General features: G+C 36.6%; 2 protein-coding genes across 8 annotated transcripts in view; one reads left to right on the forward strand and one right to left on the reverse strand.

Moving 5' to 3' along the window:
* Positions 1–9,686: 9,686 nt before the first annotated feature.
* PARPBP (PARP1 binding protein) overlaps positions 9,687–27,951 on the reverse strand; it is an 89,610-nt gene continuing 71,345 nt past the window's right edge. For 3 of the 7 annotated variants that reach the window (XM_023538902.2, XM_003405297.4, XM_064283685.1), the window contains 2 exons: positions 17,184–17,319; positions 14,982–16,655 (listed from right to left, as the gene is read on the reverse strand). In XM_023538902.2, coding sequence (XP_023394670.1) covers positions 16,315–16,655; positions 17,184–17,319 — 477 coding nt within the window. In that variant the 3' untranslated portion in view covers positions 14,982–16,314. The other 4 variants (XR_002783637.2, XR_002783636.2, XM_023538909.2 and 1 more) reach the window with 4 other exon arrangements.
* Positions 14,660–15,714, forward strand: PMCH (pro-melanin concentrating hormone). The gene is made up of 2 exons (XM_010599737.3): positions 14,660–15,037; positions 15,408–15,714. The coding sequence occupies exons 1-2, from the start codon at positions 14,792–14,794 to the stop codon at positions 15,612–15,614; spliced, it is 453 nt and encodes a 150-aa protein (XP_010598039.1). The 5' UTR covers positions 14,660–14,791; the 3' UTR covers positions 15,615–15,714.

The following is a 27,951-nucleotide window of genomic DNA, read 5'->3' on the forward strand; positions in this document are numbered from 1 at the left end:
ATTATGTTCACCATCTCTACTTACTCTCTTCCCATTTTTTCTTCACTCCTATCAGGGTTCAGTCCCTACCAGTTTCACTGAAACTGCTTCATCAAGATCACCACCGACTTCCACATTGCCAAATCAAAGATCAGTTGTCAGTACTCGTCTTACTCACCCAGCAGCATTGGCACACCTGATCACTACTCTTGACTTCGAATTTGTTTTTCTTGCTCTTAAACTTCATTTCTGCTCTTAAACGTCAAATAAATGGAATAATACAGTAGATAGTATTTTGTGTGTAGCTTCTTTCACTCAACATTATGTCTGTGTGAGACTCCTCCATATTGTTCACGTAACAGTTCATTCTTTTTATGCTGTGTAGGATTTCATTATACAAATATTCCACAATTTATTTACTGATTCTACTGTTGATAGGCATTTGGGTTGTGTCAAGGTTTTTGGCTATTATAAATAGGGTTACTACAAACATTCTTGTACTGTCCTTTGGTAGACAAAGGCACTCATTCCTGTTGGTTACATATCCAGGAGTGGAACTGCTAGATCATAGGGTGTACATGGAGCCCTGGTGGTGTAGTGGTTAAGAGTTCGGCTGCTAACCAAAAGGTCGGCAGTTCAAATCCACCAGCTGCTACTAGAAAACTCCATGGGGCAGTTCTATTCTGTCCTATAGGGTCTCTAGGAGTTAGAATCGACTAGACAGCAGCTAACAACAAGGGTGTACGTATGTTTAGATCTGTGAGATGCTACTCATCTTATTTTCCACATATTGGAATATGTACCCCAAAAGCAATGTATAAAAATTTCAGGTGCAGCACAGCCTTGCCAACACGGGTGTTGTCAATTGGTTTAATTTTAGCCGTTTGGGTTGAGATACATTGATTTCTCACTGTGGCTTTAATTTGTTTTTCTCTGATGACTAACAATGTCGAGCACCTTTTTGTATCTTTACTGGTCACCTGAACATCTTATTTTGAGAAGTGACTGTTTAGGTCTTCTGCTCATTGTTCTATTATAATTGTTCTTAGTGATTTATAGGAGTTCTTATTGATTCATAGGAGTTCTTGATTATATTCTAGGTATGGATCCTTTGTTGAATATATGTATTTTAAGTATTTTCTACCAGTCTGTGTTTTGCCCTTTCACTCTCTTAATGGTATATTTTGATGAGCAGTTCTTAATTTTAATATTCAATCTTTTTTTATAGTTAGTGCTTTTTGTCTCCTACTTTAGAAATCTTTGCTCCAAAATCATGAAGAGATTCTTTTCTTCTAGATTTACCGATAAGCTTTTCACACTTAAGTCTATGATTCCCCTAGAATTAATTAATGATGTGAAGAAAGGGTTATATTTCATAGTTTTTTTCCCACATAGATGCACAACTGACTCGACACAATTTATAGGAAAGATCATAGTTCCCATCAAATTGCAATAACTCTTTCGTCAAAAGTTAGTTAACCACATAAGCACTGGTATATTTCTGTACATTCTGTTTTCTTTAATTGGTCTATTTACCTCTGTACAAGTCCCACAGTCTTAATGTCAGCAGCTTTAAAACAAGTCTTAATACCTGGTAGGTAAGTACACCAGCACTGTTCTTTAAGATTACCTTGATTATTCTGAGACCACTGAATTTCCATTAATTTTTAGAACAAACTTGTTAATTTCCACAAAAATATAACCTGAAATAATGATTTAGATTACATTAAATTTATAGATCAATTTGAGAAGAACTGACATCTTAAAAATTAAATAGTCTAATCCATGAACATTGTACATGTGTCCATTTATTCAGGTCTTCTTTTTCTGAGAAATATTTTGTAGTTGTCAGTATAGAGGTCCAGTGTGCCTATTGCTGGACACGATTCTACTTATTTTATGTTTTTAATGTTTCTATATGTGAAATTTTTAAAACTTTATTTTCTAATTATTTAATATATAAAATGCAATTTTTTTTTTCATCTAGCAGCCTTGTTAAATTCACTTTTTGCGAGGTCTGGAACCACTTTGCAGTAACAATTTGGCCTTTGGTCCTGGTTCCTATGAGCCTGACCACACCTAAGGCCAATGAGTGGGGGCTGACCAGAACTAGAAGGACCACCTGGGGGCCAGATGCTGACTAAGCCTTAGTAGGCTTATGATTACTCATGATGTAACGTATCATGGCCATGTGGTAGGCCTTAGAAGACAGAGGCTAACTGGAACTTCCAGATTAGAGGGAGCGAATATTCTGCTCTGGGGAGAGTAACCGTCTCTGAAGGACATGGAAGCTCTGTGCCAAGACCCCTCCTGGACCTCCCTTTTCTGTGTCCTTTTTTTCCCTAGATTAAAGATAGTCATTTCCCTGCAGTTTGTGAGTTAATCTGTTGGATTATTAAGACCTAAGAAATAGAGAAGGGACTGGTATCACTTGACCTGGCCAGGGGTGAATAAGAATGTGAAAAAATGGCTGCAGTGGCAGGTAGGGTCTGAACTGACCAGGGAGGGGAAGCTGAGATTTTTTGGACCAACCTTCCTGGACTGGTTTGATGTAACACTTTAATAGTTTTTGATAGATTCTTTTGAATTTTCTACAATCATGTCAAATGAGCAGGTATTACCTGACTTATGACATACCCGAGTTACAACAAGCTGCACTTAGGACTGTCCTTTTTTTTTGTACATCTTATATTTAGTGGAGCCCTGGTAGTGCAGTGGTTAAGAGCTTGGCCACTAACCAAAAGGTTGGCAGTTTGAATCCACCAGCTGTTCTTTGGAAACCCTAAGGGGCAGTTCTACTCTGCCCTATAGGGTCACTATGGGTTGGAATCAACTCAAAGGCAACGGGTTTGGTTTTGGGTTTTGGTTTATAGTTAGTAAAATGTACTACATACAGTGTTGTAGCCTGTAATTTGCTGATATTATCATTCTCAGATGTAATGTTTCTAACCTCCAAAAACTAATAAGGACTGATTGATAAAGACACTGATAATAAAAGGCAATAATAATGAAAACTAAAAAAAAAAAAAAAAAGAGGTATTTGATTTACGTCAAAGCCAACTTACAACGGAGTAGTCAGAATGGAACCCCATCGTAATTCAGGGATTACCTGTGATGACTTTTCCATTTTCATTTCTAGGATCTCGATACTTTTAATTTGCTCTAAATTTTAATTTTATGTTGAGGTGTAATCTATACTGAAGGTTGTAGCCTTTGATCTTCATCAGTGTTTCAAGTCTTCTTTGCTTTCAGCAAGCAAGGCTGTGTCATCTGCATATCGCAGGTTGTTAATGAGTCTTTCTCCAATCCTGATGCCACATTCCTCTTCATACAGCACAGCTTCTCAGATTATTTGCTCAGCATACAGACTGAATAAGTATGGTGAAGGATACAACCCTAATACACACCACTTCTTATTTTAACCATACAGTATCGCCTTGTTCTGTTTGAACAATTGCCTCTTGGTGTATGTACAGGTTCCTTACTCCACAATTAAGTGTTCTGGAATTCCCAATGTTCACAGTGTTCACCCATTAATTTGTTGTGACCCACGCAGCTGAATGCTTTTGTGTAGTCAATAAAACACAGGTAAACATCTTCCTGGTATTATTATTTACATTAGTATTACTTATATTACTATAAAAAAATAAAGCTACAATAATTAAGACTACCAATTGCTATTTCTGCTGGGTTTCAACAAGCCTAAGTAGTTTAGGAGATAGCCAGTAACATGAGGGGACTTTTGTATGCAGAATGTGGAGTTCTCTGAGGCCCCCTCCTGCAATAAGCAGAATAATGCTCCCCAAAAGATGTCCATGGTCTAATCACCAGTGAATATTTATTTGCCAAGAGGGGATTAACACTGCAGATGGAACTAAGGTCACTAGTCAGCTGATCCTAAAAGAAGATAACCCTAGACTATCCAGGTGGGTCCAACATAATTACAAGGGTCTTTTAAATGCAGAAGAGGGAGGGAGAAGAGTCAGCTATGCCACTGGCTGTGAAGTCAGAGGAAGGAGCCAAGAGTCAAGGGGGTCTCTAGAAGCTGGAAAAGACAAGAAAAGGGATTCTCCCCTAAAGATTCCAGAAGGAATGTGGCCCTGCCAACACCTTAATTTTAGCCTAGTAAGACCTATTTCTGACTTCTGACTTCCCAAACTGTAATAAATTTGTGTTGTTTCAAGCCACTAAGTTTGTGGTAATTTGTTACAAAAGAAATAGGAAAGTAATACATCTCATATCTGAGATTTTGCCATTTAAGATCCAGTCACTTTGGTGGTGCCACGATGTGACCTCATTCTTCTCAGCCCAGTCAGACTACTAGTATTTGGCTTGGTCTCTATTCTAAAAAAAAAAAAAAAAAACCTGTGGCTTGAAAAATGTCTCCCAACAAATGAGATGGGTGAATGTTCAACTCATCTCATGTGCTCCCCCCTTTTCTCAAAGATAGCAGCCCCTCAGTCCTGCCTGTGTTGGTTCTTCTCCAGTGTCTTCAAATGGTTGTTTTGTATGCTTTTACAGTTTTTACAGTCTCTTTGGTACAAAGGCTAGTTTGATAAAATAATGAAGCTATAGGTTCCCTAGGACAGGCGTTCTCAAGCTTTTTTGGTCCAAGATCTCTTTATACTCTTAAAAATTAAGGACCCCAAAAATCTTTTGTTATTGTGGGCTATAAAAAAAAAAAAAAATAGCTACCAATATTTACAATATTCAAAATTCAAACTGAGAAAATTTTAAAATATTGGTTCATTCATTTAAAATTGTAATGATCCCATTACATGTTAATATAGATAACATTCTTTGTGAAAAATAATATTTTACAAAACAAGAAATACTAGAGAAAAGAGGCACTGTTTTACATTTTTGCAAATCTCTGGCTTAACAGAAGCAGCTGGAGTCTCAAAATTGCTTCTACATTCAATCCGTTGTAATATATTGTTTTCATAAAAGCACATGAAAAATCCATCTTCATGCAGATGTATATTTGGAAAGGGAGGGATATTTTAATACATTGTAGATATTCTTCTTTAATACTACTCCAAAACTAAACAAGCAGCAATCTTTTAAAGGTTAGCTGCAATATGGCATCTGAAATCACATCTATGAACTTTTCGTATTCTGTTACATTAAAATCTATTGGTCTATCTTGCACTTTACCATGGACTGCCAGAAGAACGAACAAATCTGTCTTGAAAGACGTACAGCCAGAACGCTCCTTAGAAGCGAGGGTGGCAAGACTTCTCCCATGTACTTTGGACATGTTATTAGGGCGGACCAGTCCCTGGAGAAGGACATCATGCTTGGTAAAGTGAGGGTCAATGAAAAAGAGGAAGACCCTCAACAAGATGGTTTGTCACAGTGGCTGCAACAATGGGCTCAAACACTGCAACAACTGTGAGGATGGCACAGGACTAGGCAGTGTTTCGTTCTGTTGTACGTAGGGTCACTATGACCTGGAGCCCACTCAACAACATCTAACAACAATATCTAGCCTTTGAATGGACCTTTCTACCCATCTCTGATTTTACATCATGTATTAGTCATTTGAAAAATATTAGTTCACCGAGTAATGGACATCTTCCAAATATTAACATATTTTATTAAACAATAATTGAAAAATAATACACCTTGTCCTCATTTATCGACTATCTCTTTATTCGACATTTCCCATTTACAATAGTAAAAAATCTACTATCTGACTAATTTGTGCATTAATGACGTACATCTGGCAGTAACAAACACCAAGGTGTAAGGTGGGAGTAACACGGGCTGTGACGGTTAAGGTTGTGTGTCAACTTGGCTGGGCCATGATTCTCAGCAGTTTGGCAGTTATGTCATGATGTAATTTGGCAGTTACATAATGATGTAATTTGGCAGTAAGGCAATGACGAAATTTGGAAATTATGCAATGATGTAGTCAACCTCCATTTTGTGATCTGATATGGTGATCCTCCATTTTTGCACAATGCTGATTTCACATAATGACCTGGTTTTGGAATGTAACAATGTCGATAAGTGAGGAGAGGATGTATTTGTTAGTATCACCACAAATCTCATCAGACAAACCTGTAAGCATTTACAATTCTGTCAAGCTCTTGGTGACAGGTGAAAAGATTCCCAAAACTCCAATTTTCTCTTGAAGTCTCAAATTTTATCAGTGGTAACAAACACCATCCATTGTTTTCATTGAAGTGACAGGGTCACTTTGATCACCTTTTAGAAAACATCTGCCAAATACTGAAGTCTGAATAACCATAGTTTTTCAATGATTCTTTCATGTAAAAATGATGTTCCGTGAAAAAAACTGGTAGTGCAGCTTGCAACTAAATATCCATCAAACAACCATCATAACTTTGTATGCAGTTGAAGTGCTTTGTGTTCCTCTCATTTTATCACAAAGAATATTAAAAAGATACATACTTAAGGATCAAGATTTAATAAAATTATTAATAGTGTTTCATCAAGGGCATTCTTAAGTGAAACTGGCTTTTTTCCCCTTATAAGCATGACTGTGGAGAGTACAATGACTTACCTTTAGGGGCCACTGCCTTCGTTTGGAGCCCTGGTGGGGCAGTGGTTAAGAGCTTGGTTGCTAACTAAAAGGTCGGCAGTTCAAATCCACCAGCCGCTCCTTGGAAACCCTAAGAGGAAGTTCTACTCTGTCCTTTATGGTCGCTATGAATCAGAATCGACTCAGTGGCAACGGGTTGTTTCTTGTTGTTGCCTTCGTTTGTGCTAAGGCGCCAGGAGTTTTACCCACTATTGCTTTTTCACCATCAGTGAAAATGTCAACACAGTGAAAGGTTAAAAAAATGTATTAGTATTACTAGAAAAATAAATGTGATCTCTCTGTCCCACTGTAAGCATGTTAAGGACCCCCAGGCATCTCAAAGTCATATTTTGAGAACCACTGCACTAGGATAACTTCTTGACCAAATTTTTCAAAAAAAAAAAAAAAAAACAGAAATTTCTAAGGCAGATAGCCTTATACATCATGTTCTGGAAATAATCTGCTTTAGCTACAAGCCAAATAGTTATTATGCAATTTTTTACACAGAAAACAACATTGAACAGCTACAATGAGCTCTTTACAGTGGTATATACCGAGGAAATAAAGACAGATGACCAGCCCTGCCCTTGAGGAACTCATAGCCTAAGCAGAAAACTTAAACACAGATTACTACAATATTTTTGATAAGGGTAATGAGAGAGATACGCACAGGATGCTATGAGAGCAATAGCAAAGGAGAAAGGCATTTAAAGCCTCAGATCAAAGAAGATTTTCAAGAAATAAATGACAAATGAACTTTAAAGGAGAAAAGGAGTTAGACAAAGACAGAAACACATAAGGGCAACTTCAGGCAAAGAACGAAGGTACACTGAAAAGCTCAGAGGAAAGAAAACAGCATACCTTGGTCAGGAAGCTAAAAGAAATTCCATGAAAAGAGAGGGTGAGATTAAAGGAAGAGAATGATTACAATTTAGTGGTAAGAAAAGATTCCGGAAACATCTGCCTGAATTTGAATACCGGTTTCACCATTTTCTAGCGAAGAGACCTTTAGTACTTCTGACTGAGGACTTTGGTGTCTGCTTCCCCAAACCATTTGATGAAACTTTCCTGACTTTCCACATCATTTCCCTGACTTTTACTCCCCCATGCTTCCAAAATCTGTGTAACTCCTAAATCCTACACTGAACTCTTATTTCCAAAGTACTTATGAAACATGATCTGCCTGACAAAAGCCAAACTGATTATATTTCAAGATTTTTAAAAATTATTTAAAAGAAAATCTAAAACATTTATCATAATTGTAGTTTTGCTAAAACAAACTTTATGATACACCCCTTTAAAGATGAACCACTGGTGCTTATTTGTTTTATCAACCTAGAAGGTTTCCAACTAAATAAGCATTTCAATGTTCTCATAACACCAGTCAACAATCCCTAATCTGAAACCCTTGGAAACAGATGTTTCAAAAGAGACTTCTTCAAATTTGAGAAAGATAATAAGGTACATATCCATATATTACTGAACACTGTGAGCAAGATCTGCAGCAGCACCCTCTAACCAAACACATTAATACCTCAGCAGGGAAACATATGAATAGTCACACTAAGGGGAATAGAGTAGAAATAGCCTTGTCATTTCAGGTCAGAAACGAACTACAAAAACACTTTCCGTCTTCAGAGCTTTGGGGATTCAGGAATTGTGGATGAGGGATTATGTACCCATGTTTCCTTTTTTTAGGTAGTGCTATATTTTAATTTTTTTGCATAAATATTAGGTCTCCAATTTCATCATGTTATCTTTAGATTGATTAGCTGCTTTTAGTGGAACTATTGTGGACTGCCAGAGAACAAACAAACCAGTCTTATAAGAAATACAACCAGAATGTTCCTTAGAAGTGAGGATGGTGAGACTTCAGCTCGCTCACTTTGGACACATCATCAGGAAAGACCGATTGCTAGAAAAGGACATCATGTTTGGTACAGCAGAGGACCAGCGAAAACAAGGGAAACCCTCAGTGAGATGGACTGACACAATATCCACAACAATGGGCTCAAACACCAACAATCGTGAAGATGGCACATGACCGGTCAACATTTTGTTTTGTTATACATAAGGTCGCCACGACTTGGAGCCAACTCAACAGCAACTAACAGTAACAATGCCCTAATGTTACTGTCATTAGTTAATATCATTTTGTTAGTAGTTTTTGTTTCTTATGTAGGCATATGCCTACGAGTACACAGTAGTGTGACAAGAGACTCCTGAAGCTATGAACTTAAAATGGTTTAATGGCAGACATTTTATGGAGTCACTTGGAATCAACCTCTGGAAATTAAACTGATTTTTAAATTCCTCATACTCCCCACATATTGCCATATGCTGCACTGCTCCCCACTCAGATCATTTCTTACTCATCCTTCAGATCTCAGCTTAAGTGTTTTTTTTTTCCCCCCTCAGAAAGCCCTTCTCTGATGCCACGGGCCTTTACTGTTCAATATCACCAAGGGAAAACCTATCGAGCACTTGAAATGTGGCTAGTCTGAATTAAGACAGGCTGTAAGTGTAAAATACATACTTGATTTCAGACTTATAAAATATCTCATTAATAGTTTTTATATTGACATGTTGAAGGAGCCCTGGCGGTACAATAGTTAAGAGCTCGGCAGCTAACCAAGGTCAGCAGTTGGAATCCACCAGTGGCTCCTTGGAAACCCTATGGGGCAGTTCTACTCTGACAGAGTCGCTAGGAATTGGGATCAACTCAGCGGCAACTGGTTTACATGCTGAAATTATTTTGTTAGCAGATTAAATAGATTGTTAAAATTAATTTTACCAATTTTTCTTTTTTAATGTGTTGTGTGCCAGAGTGGATTCCCACTCATAGAGACCCTATAGGACAGAGGAGAACTGCCCCATAGGGTTTCCAAGGCTGTAATCTTTATGGAAGCAGACTGCTACATCTGGTGGGTTCAGTTAGCGGCCGAGTGCTTAACCACTGCACCACCAGGACTCCCTCTTGTCTTCCTAACTAGACTAAAATCTGCGAGGTAAGAGAGCATGTCTTTCTTGTTCAAAATTATATTCCCAGTACTTTCTACCACAGTGCACATTTAATGAATTGTTTCCATATTTAAGCCAACATTTTATAATAGAATGCTTTCAATGCTGGATTTTTAAAAATAAGATAGCAGTGTCAATGAAATTCCAACTTCTCACTTGCCATGACTGCTTTGGCTATACCCTCTGAATCAGAACTATACATTCACTTTTTTTTATGTAGTTAGGGGTTCTTTAGCAGAAAAAGTTGAGAATGACTTCTAAGTTTTCTTATACCTTTTGATAATGTAAGCAAACAATCCTGGCTTTTAGTTTAATTGTACTTTAGATGAAGGTTTACAGAGCAAATTTCTCATTAAACAATTAACACACATATTGTTTTGTGACATTGGCTGCCAACGCTACAACATGTCAACACTTTTCCCTTCTCAACTTTGGGTTTCCTGTTACCAGTTTTCCTGTACCCTCCTGCCTTCTCATCCTTTCCTCTGAGCTGATGTGCCCATTTAGTCTCGTTTTGTTTTATGGACCTGTCTAATCTTTGGCTGAAGGGTGAACCTCAGGAGTAACTTCAGTACTGAGTTAAAAGGGTATCCAGGGCCATATTCTCAGGGTTTCTCCAGTCTCTGTCAGACCAGTAAGTCTGGTCTTTTTTTGTGAGTACACCTTTTCTCCAGCTCTGCCCGGGACCCTCTATTGTGAACCCTATCAGAGCAGTCAGTGGTGGTAGCTGGGCATCATCTAGTTGTGCTGGACTCAAGTCTGGTGGAGCCTATGGTAGTTGTGGCCATTAGTCCTTTGGACTAATCTTTCCCTTGTGTCTGGTTTTCTTCATTCTCCCTTGCTTCAGATGAGATGGAACCAGTAGAGTCTCTTAGCTCACAAGCTTTTAAGACCCCAAACACTACTCACCAAAGTAGGTTGTAGAATATTATAAACTATTTTATACCAATTGAACTAGATGTCCCCAGAGCCCTCAGCCCAGTAATTCAGTCCTGCAGGGAGTGTGGATGTATCTGTGAAGCTTCCATGACCTTGCCTTGGTCAAGTTGGTTCAACTTCCCCAGTATTGTGTACTGCCATACCCTTCACCAAGGTTACTACTTAACTGCTGTCTATTTAGTGTTTTTCCTGTCCCACACCCTCCCAAGTTACCATCAAAGATTGTCTATTTCTATGTGTAAACCTTTTCCTGAGTTTTTAAAAGAGTGGTCTCATACAGTATTTGTCCTTTAATGACTGACTTATTTCACTCAGCATAATGCTGTCCAGATTCATCCATGTTGTAAGATGTTTTGTAGGTTCATCACAATCTTGGCTTTTAGACTTAAAATAAGTCATTAAGAAACTCAGAGTTCTCAGGAAACCAATGACCAATCACCATTTGATTTGTACTGAATTTACTGGTATCATGAAGCAAATATATGTTACTTGGAGGGGAAGAGAAGTTTGACAAAGTGATTTACAAATATACGGTATTATTAGTAGTTCTTCAGAAAACATGGATCACATCTGATATAAAACTTTTGTCTTTCCAAGACTTTCTGAACCACCCAAGCCCATCTGGCAATAGTTTTTCTTCAAAGTTCCTTCCTACCACTTGGGGACACTTAATTTTCAGCATCAATGAGAAAGAAATCTACTATGCTCTACTGCACATCAGAGTAACCAATGTTTTTTTTTTTTAAGTTATCATTAAAAAAAAACTGGAAAATATCTTCATAATTAAAAGGTTATGGGAAAACCTCATAATGTCCAGAGGCTTACAACAGCTTAAGCAAAAAAGAGGAAAACATTAACTTTTCTAAACCATCAAAATGGTTTGGAGTTGGTCCTGATTTGGGGTAAAGATCAGCCAAACCAATTTACCCAGTGGAAATTTAAAACAAATACATAATTACTAATATTTATTATATTTCAAGAACAGCAGCTAAGAAAAGAGGTTACCAGTTAACAAGGCCTTTTATAGATTAAACTGGCAGCTGCAAGGCAGGTTCAAACCCTAAGAAGGAAATCAAAGTGCAACTAACAACATTAAAAAGGTAAGGAGTCTCTAAAATCAAAGGAGTCAGAGGATTTTAGAGTCTTTGTTTACAAATACACGCTCAGAAAGCATTTGTCTAATAAGATTTAAATAGCCCCTAAGAGAATCAGCTCTTAACTGCCCCCTACCTCTGATAAAATGTTCTTAAAGGAATCAGAGATTTCTGTAAATGAGGAAATTGTTGAGATGTATTTCATTAAGTATATTTTCACTACACTTAAAAAGAAATCAGAGATTTAAACAATTTGAAATACAGTCCTATAACCAGGTAGTTTTAAAAGAAGAAATAATTTAATACACAATACATAGAAATTTTATTCAAATGATTCAAATTCCCTTGCAGAGAGAATTTTCCATGAAAAAATGGATTGAGGCTTCCATTTCCAGTGATACAGCAGACTACTGTGCAGAGAACTCCTCTCAGTAAAAAACACCTGAAACTGCTAGATGAAAACATCCTTTGTGTGTGCATGGCTGAGCTGGCAGTAAAGGAAACCAAAGGAGGCCAGAAATGAGAAAGTGCAATATTCCACAGGGGTTAACAAGGACTACAGCCAGCATTTGCTCTGACAGCTTCTATGAATTCCTGGTGGCCTAGAGCCTGGTTTTAATGACCTTTGTGTGTTGGGACAGAAGGCAAAGCTTAGGGCCCCAGTAAAAATCAAAGGTCAAGTCAGAAACTCCCATACAGAGCTGGGAGCTAGAAAAGCTCAGCTAGTAGAGAGAACCGTGCCTGTCTGAGGAATGACTCCGGGAAGAGTGGGGTGAAAAAGAAAATACATCATCCTGGGAATTCCTAATCACAAACTCGGTCCTAAGCCAAAAATTTCATTTAAAGGGCCACTGGACTGGTAGTACCCCCAGGTGTCTAACAGAAACAAACACAAATCTTCTCTGAAGGTAGAACATCAGAATTCTAAGAATTCCTTGGATACAGTTCCAAGAACATATGCAAAAAATTAAAATTCACTAAACGCATGAAGAAGACATTATGAACCAGAATCAGCAGAAATAGCAAAACTACAGAATGAAAGACAGCCAACATTGGAAAAATCAGATACAAATATAAACAATGTTCAATAGGTCTAAAACAAAGAAGAAATTGTAAACGTGCTGCAGGAAAAAAAAAAATCAAAACTGAAAAGGAACCAACTATAACCTTTAAAAATAAAAAATACAATAAAATTTAAAAACTCAATAGACAAGTTAAAGAGCAGATTATACATAAGTGAAAGTACACGAGTGAAATGAAAAACTGATTTAAAATACAGCATGGGAACAGAAAGAGATAGAAAATAGGAACGTATGGTTAAGAGCTACAGGAGATGGGTGAACAAGTCCAATACATAAAAAACTCACTGCCGTCGAGTCGATTCCGACTCATAGCGACCCCACAGGACAGAGTAGAACTGCCCCACAGAGTTTCCAAGGAGCACCTGGGGGATGTGAACTGCCAACCTCTTGGTTAGCAGCTGTAGCACTTAACCACTACACCACTGGGTGGGAATTCCCAAAAGAGAAAATGGAATGGGAAAGAGGCAATACTCTAAGAGATAACAGCTAATGATCTTCCAAAATTCACGAGAAACACCAATGAATCTAAGCCAGCATAAACGAAAATAAATCAGTACCCAGGTACATCATGTGAAACTACAGAACAACAAAGATAAAGAGATTTTAAAAGCAGATAGAATACAGACTACCTGTGAAGAACCATGATTAAAACTGACAGCTGAATACTCAGCAATATCAACAAAACCCAGAAGACACTGAAATATTAATAAAGTGCTGAAAGAAAATAACTGTCAACTGAATAATTGTATATTTACTGAAACTATTTTTCAAGAACAATGGTAAAATAATGACACTAAAAAAATTTTTTTAAACCCGAGTTTATAACTAAGTTAGCATCTAAAGTGTGTACTTCAGAAAAAAAGATAAATGGTCATGAAAGGTAACACATGTAACTGACAAAAACTTAATATCCAGAATATATAAAGAGTTCATGAATCAATACAAAAATGACAAAAACCACAATCAAAAAATAGACGAAGACCAAAATAATAATAATAAGGCACTTTACACAAGAGGAAAGATAAATGGCTCTAAACATATGAAAAAACACTGAACCTCTTCGGTGATCATTGTTAGCTGTCATGGAGTCAACCCCCAACTCATGACAGGAGATACAAATTAAAAGGAAAATAAATACCCAACCGTTGGCTAGGATATGGAGCAATAGGAACTCTCATACCCTACTGGGTGGGAGCATAAATTGGTTAGTACTATTTTGTAAAACATGCAACATACTCCATGACCCCACAATTCCATACCTAGAAATATACCCTAAAAAAAACTTACACATGTATATTAAAAGACATGACCATGAGTACATTCTTTTATTCACTGGGATTAAAATTAGGAATTAACTCTTAAATGTTTAATTAAAAATCATACAACCTACTCTCATCATCCAAAAATATTATCTATGAAAAAAAGCTTGTACAGACTTGTTATTCATTAACCGTTAATAACCCGCTGCCATCGTAAATGTCAGTATTATCCTTTTATAAGTGCAGAGATAAAATACCCATACTTGACAATTCAGTTTTACATACAGCATGAATGACTTTTTTTCAAACTGACAGGCATATCACCAAATACTATATACAAATAATCACCAAAAACTATATGAAGTATTGATGTAAGAAAAATCCTTTTTGAAGATTTTTTCAAGTTAATCAGGATTAAAGATAAATAAAACTTTTATCCTTATCATCCTTGAGTGAAATAATTTTGTTTTAATATCTTAATCCAAAAATACACAGAAGGAAACAACAAGAGTATATAGAAAGCCTGATGTCCTGTGGTCTTTCTTAATAACAACCCATTTTCAAGAGACTATAATCTCCTCAACAGAAAGCGTTCTACCAGTGGTCTTAATCAGATTCTGAGAAACTCATATTCAAGAATAAACAGTATGCCACTAAAACCAAAACAATGTAGGTATTAGCAGCCTCAGAAGAGGTTAGTTTATACCTGATGAGTCATTTCTAAAATGAGGGAAATGTAAGACTTTGAAGTGTTTTCTATTCAAACTGGAAAATATATAAAGGTGGGACTCATTTATGAAGCAGGCTGACCCAGAAATTTTACTTCATTTTATACATCTTTGACTCTATGCAAACATCAAACTAAGAATGGCTAAAATGAGTCTCTCGTCCTATACATTTATACTAACCTTTTTTTTGTTTTCTCAAGGTATTTTACTTTCGGCAAAGTCCATAAGAAATTTAGAAGATGACATGGTATTTAATACATTTAGGCTCGGGAAAGCCTTCCAGAAGGAAGATACTGCAGAAAAATCAGTCGTTGCTCCTTCCCTGGAACAATATAAAAGCGATGAGAGCAGTTTCATGAACGAAGAGGGAAACAGAAATTCAAAGGTAAGTGGTAATGTGATTTGCTCTTTATTTCAGTGGGAATTTAAATAATTTTTACAAGTCCTTTGAAAAGTAAAATGGAAAATGTATCATTTTAGTTTTATAAACAGAACTATGTGCAAATAGTCACATAATGTGCATTAGAACAACTGATGAAATTTTATGCATTCCAGTTGGTTTTTCCATCTTGGAGAAAATCTCTCATCCAAAAGTTTTTTTTTCCCCTAATAAACTTGTATCTAAGATTTTTTTTAAAGAATCAAAAAACAGTACAGAGCATCTCTGAATTGATACAATAAGAATATTATATAATTGTATTATAGTTCCATTCCTAATGGAACAGCTAAAACATAAATTGACCTTTTCTTTACAGAATGCAGGCTTCAAACATAATTTCTTAAATCATGGTCTCCCACTGAATCTGGCTATAAAACCTTATCTTGCACTAAAGGGATCTGTAGCTTTTCCAGCTGAGAATGGAGTTCAGAATACTGAATCAACACAGGAAAAGAGAGAAATTGGGGATGAAGAAAACTCAGCTAAATTTCCTATAGGAAGGAGAGATTTTGACAGTGAGTAATCTTTTAAAATTCAATTCTTACATCTTAATTCCATAAAATAAGACTCTGGCTTGAACTGAAGTTTGAGTCAATCATAACAGAATCAAATAAGACCATGGTTCAATTACAGTCAATAACATAAAGCAAACCCCCAGAAAAATGTGGGGTAAAAAATCACTTGATTAGTTTTCATAATATTCATTTACTCAGAATTAGCTCTACTAGGTCCATCCTTTTATTTCTAATACATTTTATGGTAATAATAGTTCTTTAAACAATTTAAACTTTTTTTTTTCCTTTCAGTGCTCAGGTGTATGCTGGGAAGAGTCTACCGACCTTGTTGGCAAGTCTGATACTTTTTGGTTCACATCATCTTTTCAGAGGAAGACAAAATCATTTAATTGCCAGTTAAGGAAAAAGCCCTTAATGTTACTGTAACTTTATTATGCTACTATGTATTATCTTAACATGTTTTAAAAGGAAGTACTATGATACATCAGTAATGTAAATGATGTTTTTTCTGTGCATTAAACTTCATGAAAATTCTGCATGATTACGACTTACTAGTATTTTTGAACAATGTTTAACACACTAACCTTAAATACACTCCAGATCAAAATAAAAAAAGAATCAGGGTAATTTACACCTTGACCTTTTAAAAATCAAGTATATGCCTTTGGTTTTACATATACATAAATCTAATACATATAAAAGACAAATTCATAGTCTAAAAAACTGAGTTAACTTTGTCTGGCCAGCAATCAATTTCTCCCTGGCGGTACACTTGTTGCCTTTTGCTGTTCGAGCTAGTTTGCCATCCAATGTATTCTGCGAATCCTTTGATGTCTTAGGTATCTTAGTATTTTTCTGTTGAAGTAATTCATTTCCATTATCACAGAAAACATGTTCGCCATCCAAATCCACCTGTTTCCTTTTTGAGTTCTCATTTCCTGTCTGACTACTTGATTTTTTTTGTATTTTTTTATTTTTACTTCTGTCCAAATGAACATTTCCAGAACTTGTTCCAATTGTTGGTCTTCCAACAGATGAATTTACACCTTCTGTTATGTAAGACGAAAAGGGGAGAGAATTATATAATATTTAATATTATTACTCATGAATATTTTATGATAAACTTTAACAATAGCTAAACAACAGTGAAAACTTATGATTTACAATAAAAGAATGCTATAAATTATATGACTAACAAATGGAGCTACATTACTATCACATTACTTTTGATTTTACCATATCACCTCTCAAACTTACCAAAAAATATTTGCTTTGTTTGAATGCATGACATTTAATCCTTAAGCAAAAGCTAAAAATTATGTCTTAAATAACCCATAAACAAACCGTTGCTATCGAGTCACGTCCCACTCATAGCGACTACATTTAGTTAAATCAAACTGTGTCCTATCTCTTCCATAAATCTGCACTTAGATTTAGCTATTTAAATAAACTCAGATCTTTAAGAATATAAACCTTTACCTTCATAGCACTTTGCAAACAAAACCTAGTTTTAATTAAAACCAATTAGTAGACTAGAATTAAATTGTTATTTAATTGCTTAAATAAGGTCAATTTACCAGGAGGGTCATTTTCCATGCGAAGAACACATAGGGGCTTTGATGCTGAATTAACACTATTCCATTTATCCTTGCTTATCATGCACTCATCTTTGTAAGTACAAGCAAACTGGGATCTAATTAAGGTTTGCTTTACCTGGTAACAAAAACAAAGAAAATACACAATTTATTCTTTATCATCTAAATAGATGCACACCCTATAGTAATCAAGGTATAAAAATTTCCCTAAAAATTTTGTTATTCATTGGGAACTTTCAACCCTTGATGTTTCATAACATGCAAACTCATTCACTGCTATAGCTAACATTTTGGTTCTTTTTAGTACTATCAGCTTTATGTATATGTTTGACATCTTTTTGTGACAGTTATAAGAAATTTAATTTTGGGCTCTTCAGAGGCCTGCATCTTGGCTGCTTTGGAAAGTGAGTTTTATTATAAGTGAACTAATAACATACATGATATACACAGCCGTACAAAAATTCAAGTTCTTCCTCCTAAGAACTACACAGTGCACAACTCTTTGAGGGGAAAAAAAAGTAGCATATGGAATTTTAAAAAAATCAGAGGAATGGAGGAAGGGAGAAACATTAAGACAAAAAAGAGAAATAAGAGAGGGCATAAAAAACAAAAATAGAAAGCTAGCAAAGAAATAAACTAAGAGATAATACAAAATGGTGATTTTGTGTGGTGGTGTTTGCCGTCAAGTTGATTCCAACTCATAGCTACCCCATGTGACAGAGCAGAAGTGCCCCATAGTTTCCTAGGCTGTAATCTTTATGGGAACCCATGGAGCAGGCGGTGGGTTCCAAACCCAACATTTCAGTTAGCAGCCAAGCTAACCGCTTAACCACTGCTCCACTAAGGCTCCTTACAACCCAATACCTCCATGAAGCCTCATGCACTCAACTCCTGTCATACAGCTTCCACCATGAGATGCCCTAAAATATAACTGTAGGTTTCAAGTAGCACTTTCCAGACCTTATTAATTCCATAAATACAGAAGTAAACAATTGATAAAGCCATTAAAATAAAGTTTAATTAATGTAATAAACTCTGCATTATATTACATCACATCACTACTACAATAGCATTATCCACAGAGATTTTCATCTGCAAAACCATTACTAATCACTGAAATTATCTTTTTACAGAAAGTTTCTTTCATTTCACCAGAGATACTGCATATAAAGAGTTATAAAGAGGAGAGTAAGACCTTGTAGGGAAGTAGATGCTAAGTGGCTGGTTAGGATCACTCCCTGAGTACACACACGGTGATGGCACCTATGGGTGACATGAAGAAGCTTTAGCCATCCCTCCCCCCACCACCTAAAAATCTTCATCACCACCACCACCCATAAAACACTCTAATTAAAAACACAATAATCATATTCTTTAGTAAGACAAATAATGTTTTCTCAATCTCAAGTTTGGTATGAATAAAAATTTCTTCAGAAAGTGGTATTATTTTTATTTTTAACATACAGTCGAAGTAAAAACCTTTGTTTGCTATGTAAATGCAGTACAAAATAAATCCCATAGGCCTCTCTCCAACTGGATTTCCTGTCTTCAGGCTCCCCTGTAAAGAATTTCTAGGGCCCAGTTTTTTAGTAACCCTAGTGGAAACCCTGGTGGCATTGTGGTTAAGAGTTCGGCTACTTACCAAAAGGCTAGCAGTTCGAATCCACCGGGCACTCCTTGAAAACCCCATGGGGAAGTTCTACTCTGTCCTATAGGGTCACTATGAGTTGGAATCGACTCAATGGCAATAGTTTTGTTATTTTTTTAAGTAACTCTAGTAACCCTGGACAATGAATAAGGAAGACCGAAAAAGAATTGATGCTTTTCAAATACGGTACTGGTGAAGAATATTGAATATACCATGGGCTGTCAAAAGAACAAACAAATCTATCTTGGAAGAAGTACAGGCAGAATGCTCCTTAGAGGCAAGGATGGTGAGACTGCATCTCATATACTTTGGACATGTTATCAGGAGGGATCAGTCCCTGCAGAAGGACAAGCTTGGTAAAGAAGAGGGTCAGCAAAAAAAAGGAAGACCTTCAATGAGATGGACTGACACGGTGGCTGCAACAATGGGCTCAAGCATAAGGATTGTGAAGATGGCACAGGACCAGGCAGTATTTTGTTTTATTGTGCACAGGGTTGCTATAAGTTGGAACTGGCTCAACAGCACCTAACAACAACAATAGTAACCCTAAGCCAATTTCAGAAAACTAGAGTTACAAAGCAATGGATTCTTAAAATACTAAGAAAAGTTCAGATGTAAAAGATAGTTAACTACTTTATTTACCATGAAAATATTATTTAAAAGCATATCAAAACATAAGAACCACAACAGTTCTATAGTGCTCTTGGAATAATTATATTCAAAATAAATAACTGAGGGCAGTTATATTGAAGATTTTTTCCTTTTTAGAAAAGATTACATATGGGTTTTCTTTCCTCAGCCCTATATAAAAAATCTTTTTCATCAATTACCACTTATTAAGTTCCAACTACTTGACAGGCACACAGTATGCTAGAAAAGATTACTAAGATGGCTTCTACAATCACAAAGACTTCTGCTTTAAAAAATTTGCTATTGGCGTACAGCTGGAAGGAATAACAAATAAATTGGATAACAGAATCAAGACTGAAAAGATCTCAAAAGGCTAGAACCATAAGTAGAAAATAATAAGATGAAAATGAAATAACAAAGCCCTGTATTTAAGTTCAAAAGTATCAATTACAGATGTACAGGATGAGGAGAACCTGACTTAAAAACAACATATGAAAAAGACCTAGAGGTATTAAGCGGTCATGAACTTGACTGGAGTCAACAGTGTGATGTCCTGCTAAGAGAGCAGTACAGAAAGACATGTGGTAGGAAAAGCATCAAATTTGCAGTCAAAAACCTGGTTCCCACTATTGGCCCAACCACTTATTAACTAGATGGCCTTGGGCAAACCAGTGAACTTCTCACTTACCCACACACAATTGGGAAGAATATTTACCTCACAGAGCTGTCAGGATTAAATGAAGTAAAAAGTATGAAAGGGCTATATAGTACTCTAAAGTACTATGCAGATATGAGTTATTATTAAGGGCTATATAGTACTCTAAAGTACTATGCAGATATGAGTTATTATTGAAGTAATGTACACATACAAAGAAGGGATTCCTATAGTAAGAGATCTGTTAAATCCGATTGCCCAGGACAAGTCAACTCCAAGATGACTCTAGGTAAGCAGCTCAAAAAAAGAATGAACTTAAAATACCTTCTTCATTTTAGTTATTAAAACAATGCAAGCTACACTGGTTTGTATTTATAGCTTAAAAGAGATTGCTTTCCCTTTGTTCAGAAAAGTTTAATTTTTCTGCACAAGATTAGTGGCTACATAGAATTGAGATTACTTCCTGTTTCAAATCTTCCAAATCTCTGTGTGTATTTGATTTGGAATCACAAATAAGCAAAACAATTCCTCTTCAAAGTGCTTTTGAAGTACTAAACAACTGAGAATAACGTCCAGATTCATACATGACTGTTAAAATCATTTTATGTTCAAGTCAATGAGAGAACATATTGAAATTTTTCCTTTGTAGAGTGATTTCCCCCTTTGGAAAGATTTCTATTCACAGTAAAATTGCAGTGAACTTCAAACTTGCCAAGAATTGGAAAAGTCCTTTTGCCACAACTCTTTTTAAATTGAAATTATTAGTAGGTTCCCAGTTTGAGGAAAATAATACTTCACATAGGAAAGCCTGACTCCAGTTAAGTTCAGGCAAATGAGTCAAAATATCAAAACGTCACAGACATTTTCAGAGTTAGGTATTGTCTTAGTCATCTACTGCTGCTATAACAGAAATACCACAAGTGGATGGCTTTAACAAAGAGAAGTGTATTCTCTCACAATCCAGTAGGCTAGAAGTCTGAATTCTAGGTGCTGGCTCCAGGGTAAGGCTTTCTTTGTCGGCTCTGGAGGAAGGTCCTTGTCATCAGTCTTCCCTTGGTCTGGGAGAATCTCAGTGCAGGAACCTCAGGTCCAAAGGACAGATGTGTTCTGCTCCCGGCACTGCTTTCTTAGTGGTGTGAGGTTCCCAACTCTACTTGCTTCCCTTTGCTTTTATCTCTTTAGAGAGAAAAGGTGGTCCAGGCCACATCCCAGGGAAAATACCTTTACATTGGATCAGGAACATGGCCTGAGCAAGGGTGTTACACCCTACCCTAATCCTTTTTAACCACAGGCAGAGATTATGGTTTATAAAACATAGGAAAATCACAAAACAGAGGACAACCACAGAATACTGGGAATCATGGCCTAAGCCAGTTAATATACACATTTTTGGGAGGACATAAGTCAATCCATGATGGGTATATTCATAAGAAAATCAAAGTTCTAAGCCCTCATTATACCAGCAAACATATCAACTTTGAAAATGGAAATCATTTTCAACATGTGTATTAAATACGTAATTATTCTAAATTTATCTTTTCATTTTGACATTTTCAAAAAAACAGATTTGCTACCCTTACCCACCCATTGCCGTTGAGTCGATTTCGACTCAAAGTGACCCTATAGGGCAGAGTACCACTGCACCATAGGGTTTCTAAGGAGCGGCTGGTGGATTCAAACTGCCAACCTTTAGGACAGCAGCCAAACACTTAACCACTACTCTGCCATATCAACTGACTCATTTCTTCATCAGTGAAATTCCAATTATTTTGCTAAATAGTAGGAAGATATTTTCAACCTAAGTAGCAGCATTTCCCTTTTTTTTATGACTCCCAATTATAATTACTATGCCTTTATTTACTCTTAGGAGGAAGCATAAACTCTGAAGTCTGGCACCCAAATAAGAACTCTTACTCTGCTACTTACTAGCTGAGTGGTCTGGAAAATGAGGTCTTTTAGAGTTGAGCAAGAATTAACTGGGATGAGAGATGTAAAATGTCCAGTATAATACTTGATATTTAGTAGGCATTCAAGAGCTGTCTCCTCAAAGTAGGGTCAACCTTAATGACATGCTTGGAGTAAAGCTTTCAGGACCTTCATTTGCTGATGTGGCAAGACTCAAAATGAGAAGAAACAGCAGCAAACATTCACTAATAATCAGAACATGGAATATACGAAGTATGAATCCAGGAAAACTGAAAGTTGTCAAAAATGAAATGGAACACTTGAAGATCAATATTCCAGACATTAGCTGAAAGGGACTGGTATTGGCCATTTTGAATCAGACAATCATATGGTCTACTGTGCTGGGAATAACAAATTGAAGAGGAATGACATCACATTTCTGTCAAAAAGAACATTTCAAGAACTATCCTGAAGTACAACACTGTCAGCCATACGCCTACAAGAAAGACCAGTTTATAGGACTATTACTCCAATTTACACACCAACCACTAATGCCAAAGATGAAGGACCGGGCAGTGTTTCTTCTGCTGTTCATAGGGTCACTATGAGTTGGAACTGACTCGATGGCACCTAACAACATTTGTTGCACTGTATCTTTAATCCTATAGAACCGTACTCTTTAATATGGAAGATACTAGCCAAATGTGAAATTTAAGTAAAATTTTAAAATCCAGTTCCTCAGTGCAGTAGACACATTTCAAGCGCTCAGGAGACCAATGTGGTAAGAGCCTACAGCACTGGACAGTACAAACAAAGAACATTTAAAACCCCTGTATACAAAAAGGTCTACTGGACAACACTGCTCTAGGAAAGAGTTTTATAATCTGTGTCTTGTGGCACATTTATGTGCTGCAGACGGATTCTCAAAGAACTCTGGAATATTTTTTAGTTTCCTAGGTCCATACGATCCGAGCACATATGCAACTTCAAATTAGTAAACAAAATCTTGCATCTATTACTCACATCTTCTAGCTACTCTCTGAGAACCTAATGTGAAAGGAGCAATTAAGCTTTGAAAAAAATCACAACCATTATCTTTTTTTTTTTTTTTTAATTTTTATTGTGCTTTAAGTGAAAGTTTACAAATTGAGTCAGTTTCTCACACAAAAACCCATATACACCTTGGTACAAACTCCCAATTAAACTAAACCCACTGCTGTTGAGTCGATTCCGACTCATAGCGACACTCCCAATTACTCTCCCCCTAATGAGACAGCCCGCTCTATCCCACCACTCTCTCTTTTCGTGTCCATGTCACCAGCTTCTAACCCCCTCCACCCTCTCATCTCCCCTCTAGGCAGGAGATGCCAACATAGTCTCAAGTATCCACCTGATCCAAGAAGCTCACTCCTCACCAGCATTCCTCTCCGACAAATTGTCCAGTCCAATCCATGTCTGAAGAGTTGGCTTCGGGAAGGGTTCCTGTCCTGGGCCAACAGAATGTCTGGGGGCCGTGACAACTGGGGTCCTTCTAGTCTCAGTCAGACCATTCAGTCTGGTCTTATGAGAATTTGGGGTCTGCATCCCACTGCTCTCCTGCTCCCTCAGGGCTTCTCTGTTGTGTTCCCTGTCAGGGCAGTCATGGGTTGTAGCCGGGCACCATCTAGTTCTTCTGGTCTCAGGATGAGGTAGTCTCAGTTCATGTGGCTCTTTCTGTCTCTTGGGCTAGTAATCACCTTGTGTCCTTGGTGTTCTTCATTCTCCTTTGACCCAGGTGGGTTGAGACCAATTGATGCATCTTAGACAGCTGCTTCCTTGTGTTTAAGACCCCAGATGTCACTCTTCAAAGTGGGATGCAGAATATTTTCTTAATAGATTTTATTATGCCAATTGACTTAGATGTCCCCTGAAACCACGGTGCCCATACCTCTGCCCCTGCTACGCTAACCTTCAAAGCATTCAGTTTGTTCAGGAAACTTCTTTGCTTTTAGTTTAGTCCAATTGTGCTGATCTCCCCTGTATTGTGTGCTGTCTTTCCCTTCACCTAAAGTAGTTCCTATCTACTATCTAATTAGTGAATGCCCCCTCCCACCTTCCCTCCCTACCCACTCTCATAACCAGAAAAGAATGTTTTCTTCTCAGTTTAAACTATTTCTCAAGTTCTTATAATAGTGGTCTTATACAATATTTGTTATTTGCAACTAATTTCACTCAGCATAATTACTTCCAGGTTCCTTCATGTTATGAAATGTTTCACAAATTCCTCATTGTTCTTTATCGATGCATAGTATTCCATTGTGTGAATATATCACAATTTATTTATCCATTCATCCATTGATGGGCACTGTGGTTGCTTCCATCTTTTTGCTATTGTAAACAGTGCTGCAGTAAACATGGGTGTGCATATATCTGTTCGTGTAAAGACTCTTATTTCTCTAGGATACATTCCAAGGAGTGGGATTGCTGGATCGTATGATAGTTCTATTTTTAGCTTCTTAAGGAAGCGCCAAATCGATTTCCAAAGTGGCTGTACCATTTTACATTCCCAGCAGCAGTGTATAAGGGTTCCAATCTCTCCACAGACTACCCAACATTTATTATTTTGTGTTTTTTGGATTAATGCCAGCCTTGTTGGAGTGAAATGAAATCTCACTGTAGTTTCGATCTGCATTGCTCTAATGGCTAATGATCATGAACATTTCTTCATATATCTGTTAGCTACCTGAATGTCTTCTTTAGAGAAGTGTCTATTCATATCTTTTGCCCATTTTTTAATTGGGTACTTTGTCTTCTTGCAGTATCATGTAGATTTTAGAGATCAGGCGCTGATCAGAAATGTCATAGCTAAAACCTTTTTCCCAGTCTGTAGGTAGTCTTTTTACTCTTTTGGTGAAGTCTTTGGATGAGCACAGGCGTTTGATTTTTAGGAGCTCCCAGTTATCTAGTTTTTCTTCTACATTCTTTATAATGTTTTGTATACTGTTTATGCCATGTATTAGGACTCCTAACATTGTCCCTATTTTTAATTTCATGATCTTTATCGTTTTAAAATTTTATATTTAGGTCTTTGATCCATTTTGAGTTAGTTTGTCTGCATGGAGTGAGGTATGGGTCTTGTTTCTTTTTTTGCAGATGGATATCCAGTTATGCCAGCACCATTTATTAAAAAGACTGTCTTTTCCCCATTTAACTGTTTTGGGGCCTTTGTCAAATATCAACTGCTCATATGTGGATGGATTTATGTTGGGATTCTCAATTCTTTTCCATTGGTCCATGTATCTGTTGTTGTACCAGTACCAGGCTGTTTTGACTACTGTGGCGGTATAATAGGTTCTAAAATCAGGTAAAGTAAGGCCTCCCATTTTGTTCTTCTTTTTCAGTAATGCCTTAATTATCCGGGGCCTCTTTCCCTTCCATATGAAGTTCGTGATTTGTTTCTCCATCTCATTAAAGAACGTCGTTGGGATTTGGATCGGAATTGCATTAAATGTATAGATCGCTTTTAGTAGAATAGATATTTTTATGTTAAGTCTTCCTATCCATGAGCATTTGACCAACGAGCAAGGTATGTTTTCCACTTAGGTAAGTCTCTTTTGGTTTCTTGCAGAAGTGTACTTACTGTAGTTTTCTTTGTATAAGTCTTTTACAACTCTGGTAAGATTTATTCCTAAGTATTATATTTTCTTGGGGGCTACTGTAAATGGCACTGGTTTGGTGATTTCCTCTTCAATGATCTTTTTGTTGGCGTAGAGAAATCCAACTGATTTTTGTATGTTTATCTTGTATCCCGATGCTCTGCTGAATTCTTCTATTAGTTTCAGTAATTTTCTGGAGGATTCCTTAGGGTTTTCTGTGTATAAGATCATGCCATCTGCAAAGAGAGACACTTTTACTTCTTCCTTCCCAAACTGGATGACCTTTATTTCTTTATCTAGCCTAATTGCTCTGGCTAGGACTTTCAGCACAGTGTTGAATAAGAGTGGTAATAAAGGGCATCCTTGTCTAGTTCCCAATCTCAAGCAGAATGCTTTCAGGCTTTCACCATTTAGGGTAATGTTGGCTATTGGCTTTGTATAAATGCCCTTTATTATGTTCAGGAATTTTCCTTCTATTCCTATTTTGCTTAGAGGTTTTATCATGAATGAGTGTTGAACTTTGTCAAATACCTTTTCTGCATCAATTGATAAAATCATGTGATTCTTGTCTTGTTTTATTTATGTGGTGGATTACATTAATTGTTTTTCTAATGTTGAATCATCCCTGCATACCTGGTATGAATCCCACTTGGTCATGTTGAATTACTTTTTTGATATGTTGTTCAATTCTATTGGCTAGAATTTTGTTGAGGATTTTTGCATCTAAATTCATGAGGGATATAGGTTGTTTTTTTTTTTTATAGGTCTATAATTTTCTTTTCTTGTGGCGTCTTTACCTGGTTTTGGTATCAGGGATATGGTGGCTCCATAGAATGGGTTTGGTAGTATTACATCTTTTTCTATGCTCTGAAATACCTTTAGGAGTAGTGGTGTTAACTCTTCTCTGAAAGTTTGGTAGAACTCTGCAGTGAAACCCTCCAGATCAGGGCGTTTTTTTTGCTGGGAGTTTTTTGATTACCTTCTCAATCTCTTCTTTTGTTACGGGTCTATTTAGTTGTTCTACCTCTGTTTGTGTTAGTTTAGGGAGGTAGTGTGTTTCTAGGAATTCATCCACTTCTAGGTTTCCAAATTTCTTTGAGTATAGTTTTTCATAGTTATCTGATATGCTTCTTTTAATTTCAGCTGGGTGTGTTGTAATATCACCCCTCTCATTTCTTATTCGGGTTATTTGCTTCCTCTCCTGTTTTTCTTTTGTCAGTTTGGCCAGTGGTTTATCAATTTTGATTTTTTCAAAAAACCAGCTTTTGGTCTTGTTAATTCTTCCAATTGTTTTTCTGTTTTCTATTTCATTAAGTTCAGCTCTAACTTTTATTATTTGTTTTCTTCTGGTGCCTGTGGGTTTCTTTTGTTGCTCTCTATTTGTTCAAGTTGTAGGGATAATTCTTTGATTTAAGCCCTTTATTCTTTATGGATGTGTGCATTTATTGATAAAAATTGGTCTCTGAGCACCGCTTTTGCCGTACCCCAAAGGTTCTGATAGGAATTGTTTTCATTCTTATTGGATTCTATGAATTTCTTTATTCCATCCTTAATGTCTTCCATAATCCAGTATTTTTTGAGCAGGGAATTGTTTGGTTTCCAAGTGTTTGATTTCTTTTCCCTGCTTTTTCCGTTATTGATTTCCACTTTTATGCCCTCATGGTCAGAGAAAATGCTTTGTAATATTTCAATGTTTTGGATTCTGCTAAGGCTTGCTTTATGACCTAATCTGTGATCTATTCTAGAGAATGTTCCGTGTGCACTAGAAAAGGAAGTATAGTTGGTTGTTGTTGGGTGAAGTGTTCTGCATATGTCCACGAGGTAAAGTTGGTTGATTGTGGCATTTAGATCTTCCATGTCTTCATGGAGCTTCTTTCTGGATGTCCTGTCCTTCACCGAAAGCAGTGTGTTGAAGTCTCCTACTATTATTGTGGAGCTGTCTATCTCACTTTTCAAGGGTGATAGAGTATTTTATGTATCTTGCAGCCCTGTCATTGGGTGCATAAATATTTAATATGGTTATATCTTCTTGGTGTATTGTCCCTTTAATCATTATATAATGTCCTTCCTTATCCATTCTGATGGATTTAACTTTAAAGTCCATTTTGTCAGAAATTAATATTGCCACTCCTGCTCTTTTTTGATTGTTGTTTGCTTGATATACTTTTTTCCATCCTTTGAGTTTTAGTTTGTGTCTCTAAGTCTAAGGTGTGTCTCTTGTAGGCAGCATATAGACAGATCTTGTTTTTTAATCCATTCTGCCACTCTCTGTCTCTT

The sequence above is a fragment of the Loxodonta africana genome, chromosome 4 (genome assembly GCF_030014295.1).
Source record: "Loxodonta africana isolate mLoxAfr1 chromosome 4, mLoxAfr1.hap2, whole genome shotgun sequence".
In the NCBI taxonomy this organism is placed as follows: domain Eukaryota; kingdom Metazoa; phylum Chordata; class Mammalia; order Proboscidea; family Elephantidae; genus Loxodonta; species Loxodonta africana.

Bases quoted from the DNA above. Each gene is read 5' to 3' on its own strand.
- PMCH (XM_010599737.3), top strand. From the start codon at position 14,792: ATGGCTAAAATGAGTCTCTCGTCCTATACATTTATACTAACCTTTTTT. The intron at 15,038-15,407 runs GTAAGTGGTAAT...TTTTCTTTACAG, and splicing joins AGGGAAACAGAAATTCAAAG to AATGCAGGCTTCAAACATAA.